Source organism: Hippocampus comes, unplaced genomic scaffold, assembly GCF_001891065.2.
Source record: "Hippocampus comes isolate QL1 unplaced genomic scaffold, H_comes_QL1_v1.1 scaffold612, whole genome shotgun sequence".
In the NCBI taxonomy this organism is placed as follows: Eukaryota; Metazoa; Chordata; class Actinopteri; order Syngnathiformes; family Syngnathidae; genus Hippocampus; species Hippocampus comes.
The window spans coordinates 28561-36755 of record NW_017805584.1 but is presented as its reverse complement, the minus strand read 5'-3'; the positions used below and the strand labels follow the sequence as shown (position 1 = coordinate 36755).

Below are 8195 nucleotides of genomic sequence, written 5' to 3'. Positions count from 1 at the left end.
CCCCCCCTCCCCATCCTTGCGCTCACAGACATTTAGTGCCTCTTTCCATTTAGTCAATTATGGAATGAAGAGGGGGAGGGCTGCCCTTTTAGGTCCCACGTTACACAGAGAGAAATATATTCAAACGTTGCAAATGAGGTGATTTCGTCTGTTTTGATGCTATGTCTATCCAAAGTCGTTTTCCATTGCAAATGAGCACTTTATTTTTGTTTGTTTGATCTCCAACTAATTCAGCCATTTTGTCAATAGACACGGAGACTTTTTTTTTGAATGCCAATGTGTTTTTTTTTTTTTTTTTTTTAAATTGTATCTGTCATTTTAAAGTGTGTAAAAAGCGATCTATAAAAACTGTCAACATTCCAACAGATAAGTGCTCTTTAAGTCAACCCCCTTATCAGTCAGTCCTCTTGGAACACACACTTATGACCTTGGTAGGACATGGTGGAAACATGAAATGCTATCTAAGGTCATGTTACATGCAAGCGCACACAATTTCCTCAGCAGAACCCGCGCCCCACCTCTCCCCTATCTCGGTGACCTACATCTGTGTGACTCGCTCATGCGTGTGCGGCTCCGAGTTCACCCGGGGTCTTACCCAAATTCCAAAACCTTTAGCCTAACGCGGATCCACTCTCTGGCAAATGTCAGAGCGCTCCTGCCACGTGGCGCAGACTTTGAAATTGAGACCAGGTCCCGCAGAGGGTGTATTATTTATTTATTTATTTAAAAAAAAATGGCAGGGTCTCAAGCTAGCAGCTGAGCTTCAAGGGAAGCTAGCCGACCATCTGGCGACGCGTTGTTGTGCGCGTACTTAGTGTTTGCCTGTCCATTCTGTCGGAGGTCACCGCAAGAGTAAATGCTGACGCCAGATAATATGTAAACACACACACACACACACACACACACACACACTCCTCCACCCTGAGGTAGGAAATTTCCGCCCACTCCACCCCCATTATCTTCCCTGACCTCTGACCCTGGTCTTGTGAGTCTCCCGTTTGGCCCAAGCTCTGGCCCTCTGCGATCTGATTGGTCACTTTGACCCTCTTTGTGTAGCAAGCTGTGCTCGGCGAGTAATATGCCGAATGGGGTTTGAGCAAGCGAGGGCACCTAAAATAGGCAAAAATAACAAAATAATGTTGCGTTTGTTTCGAATAGTTCTTTAAAGTGGGATGTGTACACATTGATTTTTAACACCCGAACCGCTTTTGAAATTGTCACAGACGACATAATAGGCATGAAAAACAATGGCTGGCGTTTGGGTTCATATCACTCTCAATTGCCTTTCAAACCAAGTTATTTGATCAAAGTAAGTCATATTGAGCATGTCTATTCTATTTTCAGTAAATATGAACTTAGCTTTCCAAATTTCCACGATGTTGTTTGTATGTTGTCTGCTTGCTTTTATTGAAGATTTTAAAATGTGTGGGAGCTTGACCAAAATTCATTTCGAACAGTAACATGGACTTAATACAGCCAATATTAAGTTAAAGGGACAATCTCATTTAAAAAAAAATTATTTATATTTGCTTCATCAATGGGGATGTCTCAAAGGCAGCGTCTGGAAACGTTGACTCATTTGGTGTGCTCCAGATGAGCAACGGAGCACACCACGCTCAACCATATCGCCACCAACAATCCAAGTGTCCTCCCGCAAACCAGATGTGTCTTCTAGTGCCAAGACTGACCTGTGGGAGGCAGCGCGTTGCCACAGGGCACCCAGACTGCCAAATAATAGAAAGAAGAAGAAAGAGTGGTCGTTGACGAAGCTCGCCTGCCTGAGTAAATATTGACCAGAGCATTTTCCTAACAGATCGGGAATATGATTACATTTGACTGCTCAACTGAAACACGGGAATGTGACACATAAGACGTGGCCATCCGTGGATTTCTCCGTTTCTGTCGCACCTTCCGGAAGACTAATTTAGTTGTCGCTTCAGATGGCCACCTCAAAGAGGAGAAAAAGACCCTGCTGCCGGTCTTTGTTCTGGCAGGGTTTGCAGCGGGGAGGGAGGGGCGTGCGGTATGTGTCCTAAGACAGAGGTTGCAGATCATGACCTGTAAGCTTGAACTGACCCTTGAGCCCTGCGGCCAGTTTCACAGAGGCAGCCTTATCCCACCTCCCCTTTGTCCCTGTGAGGTCCCGCCCCCCCGCCCCCCCTGACCCCCCACCAAACGCCATCGGAGCAGCCAGATAAATATTGGAACAAATTGTGCATGGCCAAGTTTAAACATATTCATGATGCAAATTATCAGAATTTGTTAAGAGTAGTTAAGCACGTTCTAAAAAAAAAAACAGCAAAAATGATTGCATTACCTTTTTTTTTTTTTTTTTGAAACTAACTGAAAAATGTTTGTACCTCATGATTTCCTTTTTGAAGCTACAGCATTCATAGTAGGAGAATGTTTATCCTTACAATAGGTTAATAAGTTTGCATTTATCATTTTTTTTAAACTTCTGTAGCTCAAAGCGCAACTTTGCTGATCTACACCGACAACATGGCTGTGAACGGAGTAGAGCTCGTGTACAAAAGCACTGTTAGTGTTGCCAAAGTAGTTACTTTGTCGCTATATTTAGCAAGTCTTTCAACCCCTCGAATAAGTACTTTTCAGAAAACGCGCCCAACAACTTTCATTCTTGCCAAGAAACAAACAGCATGTGCAGAGACATTCTCGCATTGTTCCCGTATGACAAGAAATGAGCCCCGTGGAAGGCGAGCACGGAGCGAATGGCGCTGAAAATTGCCCAAAAAGATGTTGCCCATTTATACGTCGCAAAACTTGCGATTCACTGACTTTTTATCTGAGCTATGCAAATATTTAAATGAGCTGGCCTGCCTCACCCGTACATGAAAAAACCATGAAAGCTCTCGGGGCTGCGTTGATGCTGTGACAACCATCCAGTTTGACGGCTCATTGTCATGTTTGAAATGCTTCAGATTATTGAGGAAAAAAGCATTTCATTGGGATCATGTTTTGACCAAAGGGAGGGAAATGTATTTTCACATTAGAAAGAAAAGTGATGCAGGGTCATTCTCGAGGGTTGTTCGGTATCCAGTGGGCGTATTCAAACAGATGTTTGCGCATTCACCCGCCAAGCCCCCCCTTGCTTTGAATGTTTCTTTTATTTCCCCGCATCCTGTTTGCGGGGGTCATCTTGAGCCCTTGTGAGCAATAACAGGCCAAGCTTACTTTTGTTTCATCTCATCCCGACATCCACAGCATGCAGGTTTCTGTCCTCCTTTCAAAAGTAACCTGTGTTATTTTGCCCATCCAGCTGAGCATGGAGAAGGTCCAGGCCATCGCCGAGCAGGTGGAAATTAAGGCAAAGGTGGTCCAGACCGAAGTGAAGGCCCTGGTCCTCCGACATAAGAAAGCGTTGGAGGAGAGGGAGTGTGAACTACTGTGGAAGGTAAACCTCTTCCTGCCATTTGTTGACCTCGTCTCACCTGCTTACGTCTCGCCTGTCTGCCCCACAGTTGTGATGAGTTTGCGGGTCAGTCCCCCGTTCGGTCTTTCCTGCACAACCGCCCAACTCGCAGCCTCCCTGACAAAGTCATTAGACAACAACCCCCCGCGTAGCACCTTTTTTTTTCCCATTCCTTCACCCCAATAGTGACTCAGCCGACTGACTTACTACGCATTGAGAGGAGCCATAGATTTCTGCAGTCTCCCCTAACTGTTGCGTTTATGAGGGCAGTTGTCAGTAAGATTTGCGATGCTCTGTACTTTCTCTGTCTGCTCACTAAACTGGAAGGAATGCCGGCGAGAGCGGCAGGAATACCAGTCGGGTCAGATGAAAGCTGAGTCATAAGTAGGGAAGGTGTACATGGGTGTCGTACGGCTCCATGTCCATATCGCATATGGTTCATAGTTTTGAATTCCCTTTAGAATATTCGATTTGAAATGCATTTACTGTTGTCGAGGGCCACACTGCTTTGAAACCCGACCCGTCTCGTGCCTTTACTGTTTGATCTGATTACTCTTCCTATCTACCCTCCGGCTGTTCAAGTGTGGTGGAGATGTCAAATTGGCCTGAAAATATTGACGGCGCTCGAAGCGAAACCAGCTCATAATAAAAATAACAATTTGACCAATTTCGCTTGTCCACATCTGCGCCGGTGGAGATTTGGATCCCCAACTAGAGCACATGGATGTATTTATGGTTTTCGGTGAGGCCGTAAATGTCTCTTTAATTCAATTGAATCCTTGAGCCATGAAAAGGATGTCAGGCTGTGCCGCGCTGTGGTAAATTCTCAGCTTTTCTACAAGGAGTGTGGACTTAGTGGAATGCCACAGAGCTTAGTGTGCGCCTGAAACCTGAGATCTCTGCAGGAGAACTCGGTTGATCCATTCAAGATGAGAGCCTCTGCTTTCTGCTCTGGAAGGTCTATTCTGAAAACGACCAAAAGGTGAGCTTTCAGTTTGGACCCCAAATGAGAACAAGAACAGCATCGGCCCCTTTGCTCCCCTAAGACTCGGCTGTGTTAGCTGCCAGCTCATTTTACAGTCGCTTCGTTGAGAGATTTGGAGATAAAGATGGTTCATTCACTTCACCAGATAGACCCGGGTTCGGTCCGCTTCATGGGCATGCTTTCTGCCGTAGCGCTCCCCCTGCCATTACAAAAGCCCCATCCATGAGATGAGTGCGGCTCACTCGTGATCAACCCATTGGCTCAGTGGGAGCTTCCTGCCAGCGAGCATGATGACGGGCGGCATTGTCTGCCAAACAAATCCGGGGAGATGCTCCGGTCACTCGGCAAGTTGTTTCCTCACCGCGGGCCTGTTAGACTTATCGCCGATGTCACCGGTGACGCACGTTGTGTGGGAGTTGCCCTGGGCATGCTCGGTTGCTTTCCACAAAGAAGACTTATCGGGGCCCTTTACTTATCTCTCCATCTTCCCGACGTGTTGGCGTGGAGGCTCCTCTTCATGGTATCCGTCATAAAGGCCAACAAGAGCCTTTGTCGTCACGGACTATAAAGTGTAAATCTACTCTCACATGTGCAAATTGCACTTCCACCGAGGCCAAGACTCCACAAAGAGCCCTCTTTTGGAGCTGGAGTCGGGAGGGACTGAAGGCGGTCAGCCTATTGTGTTCAACTCTTTTTGTTAGGTGACGCTAAGTAAGAGCCAATGCTTGCTTGCTTCTCAGGTTCTACGGTCACCTTCAACACTTTTGACCATTTTTGTTTTCCTGACTGAGTACTCGAACTAACAGCAGGCTGGCTTTTGCTGGACACACTCCCCTTTTTCTGCCAGCCAAAAATGACTGCGGAAGCCCATCATGGGGAAAATATTTAAAAATGAAAAAGATTCGACAGTTCAAGCTGCATGTGGCCATTTCCTTTTCATTCAATTCCAACTGGCTTTTGAGACATTTCATGTGCTTCAAACCAATTCTGCTCATTGCTGCCATCCTGTGGACGGACATGTTGTCAAATTGTCACAATGAAGGAGTTTTTCCTCAAGCTTTATTGTGCCAAGGAACATATTTTACAGTAGAAAAAAAATTCGCAGTACATGAGCACCCTTTTTTTTTTACGTTGAAGATGAAAGATTTATTACTTATAGAAGAAAAAAAATGTAAAAAACAAAAAAAGCCATCTGTTTAATTCAAAATATTTTCATTTCCCACCCCCCAAAATGAGAAAATCGAAGCTTAATGTTGCAGTTTGAAGCCCTTTCTTCACTGCTACTTGATCAACAACCTCTCCTCGGTGTATTTTCTGTTCGTTGAAACAAATCGCCTTCCTCTCCGCCCTCTTGCAGTTGGAGAAGATCCGGCAGCTGAAGGCCAAGTCGCTGTACCTGCAGGTGGAGAAATTGCACCAGAGTCTGACCAAGTTGGACAGCACCATCGCCGCCGTCAGCCAGGTTCTGGACGAGGGCCGCCACATTGACGTGCTGCTGGCCCGAGAGCGCATGCTCACCCAAATTCACGAACTCAAAGCACTGAGGGGTCTGATGCAGCCGCAGGAGGATGACCGTTTCATGTTCACGCCTCCAGACCAGGTAGGATGCGAGAAGGTTTCGACAAGCACGCCGCAGTACTTGTGAGGGACGCTCCCCGTTTCCAACGTGTCGTGCATTGCTCCCACAGGCTCTCTACATCGCCATCCAATCCATGGGCCTGATCAGCAGCGGAGCCTTTGCCCCAGTCACCAAAGCCCACGGCGACGGGCTCAACGGCGCGCTTCGTGGCAAGCATGCGGCTTTTACCGTGATCGGCTACGACCACGACGGCGAGCCCCGCCTCTCCGGCGGCGATATGGTGACCGCCATCGTCATGTCCGTGGCGGACGCCAACCTCTCCGCCGCAGAGGTGACCGACCACCAGAATGGCTCGTACACGGTTAGCTACATGGCCAGGAGTGAGGGGGAGCACCTTGTGTCGGTGTTGGTGTGCAACCAGCACATTCAAGGCAGCCCCTTCAAGGTGTTTGTGAAATCGGGCCGCAGCTACGGCTCCCTGGGTTCCCAAGTGTCATCGTTCGGGGGCGAAGGCGAGGGCGATGGTCAACTGTGTCGTCCGTGGGGGATCAGCGTGGACAAGGAGGGATATGTGGTGGTGGCAGACCGCAGCAACAACCGCATCCAGGTAAAAGCCTCGACTCGTTGCCTTTCTCAGCACCTCGTAGGTCGCCTGAACAATTCCTGCTTCAAATTTGGTCAATTGCCAGTTGCGCCGGCGTGAGTTGCCGACAGTACCGGTCATTTGTTTGCGACTGTTCAGGTCATGTTCAGCTGCATCGCTTTGCCTGTGGCGGGCATAAGAGTACACGCTGGATATTGCAAAAAAGTCTTGTTTCCTTTCAGAATCAATATTTTTTGATGGCGCGCTAAACTCCAAAAGTCCCCATAACCATGGCCGATCCCCAATAAATTACATTTGCAAAAATGAGGCTATTAAAGTCGAGTCAAGATCAATTTTAAATCAATTCAATTCCACAAGACCCACAGGCAAGTCTCGTCGTGTGTGTGTGGAGCCATTTATTGGGTAGAAGTGTCACCTCCCACCAAATATCGGGACAGTCTCTTGAGTATAATCGTAAAACTCAGTTATTTAGAGCAAGACTATACTGGAAAAAAAAAACGAATGTAATGACAAGTTTTCTCGACCCTCTCCAGATATTCAAGCCCTGCGGCGCATTCCACCACAAGTTTGGCTCTCTGGGTTCTCGACCCGGTCAGTTTGATCGTCCGGCCGGGGTCGCCTGTGACAGTCAGAGACGAATCGTTGTGGCCGACAAGGACAATCACCGTGTGCAGGTACAGAATTGTGCTCCCAAGAACCTGTCAAAGTTGCCAAACTGCGCGCATGCTGACAAATGCAAATATTTGTGGTGGCTGCGGAAAGCGGCTCCACTCACTGCGGCACTTGTAAAAACAAACCCCCTTCGCCGTTCGCCCCCCCCCCTGCAATTAAACAGGATGTGCCCTGACAGATTTGCTTTGCTTGACAGGTGTTTACTTTCGAGGGGCAGTTCCTGCTGAAGTTTGGGGAAAAGGGCACCAAGAACGGGCAGTTCAACTATCCCTGGGACGTGGCCGTCAACTCTGAGGGTAAGATCTTGGTTTCCGACACCAGGAACCACCGCGTGCAGCTATTTTCCCCCGACGGCTCGTTCCTCAACAAGTACGGCTTCGAGGGGGCTTTGTGGAAACACTTTGACTCACCCAGAGGTGTGGCCTTCAACCACGAGGACCACCTCGTGGTGACCGACTTCAACAACCACCGGCTCCTGGTCATTCGGCCCGACTGCCAGTCGGCCCGCTTCCTGGGCTCCGAGGGCATCGGTAACGGTCAGTTCCTGAGGCCCCAAGGCGTGGCCGTGGACCAGGAGAACCGAATCATCGTGGCGGACTCGCGCAACCACCGCGTGCAAGTGTTTGAGCCCAATGGAAATTTCTTATGCAAATTTGGAACCCAGGGGAGCGGCTTTGGACAGATGGATCGTCCCTCCGGGGTGGCCGTGACACCGGACGGCGTCATTGTGGTCGTCGACTTTGGGAATAATCGCATCCTCAAGTTCTAGGAAACGGAACATTCGCTCCCTCGATTTGGCCTTTTGCTGGGTTTTTTTTTTTGTTTTTTGTTTTCTCAACAAAGGAAATGGAGGCGAGAGAATGAATCAAAAAAAAGTGACACGATGGGAGGAGGAGAGCTCAGAGGATTGAGAGCACGTTGATGA

The 8195-nt window shown here is 48.2% G+C and overlaps 1 protein-coding gene across 1 annotated transcript in view; it reads left to right on the top strand.

Moving 5' to 3' along the window:
* trim71 (tripartite motif containing 71, E3 ubiquitin protein ligase) overlaps positions 1-8189 on the top strand; it is a 20136-nt gene extending 11947 nt beyond the window's left edge. The window contains exons 3-7 of the mRNA XM_019880122.1: positions 3278-3412; positions 5773-6015; positions 6104-6601; positions 7132-7272; positions 7467-8189. Coding sequence (XP_019735681.1) covers positions 3278-3412; positions 5773-6015; positions 6104-6601; positions 7132-7272; positions 7467-8039 — 1590 coding nt within the window. The 3' untranslated portion in view covers positions 8040-8189. The remainder of the gene's footprint in view (positions 1-3277; positions 3413-5772; positions 6016-6103; positions 6602-7131; positions 7273-7466) is intronic.
* Positions 8190-8195: the final 6 nt, after the last annotated feature.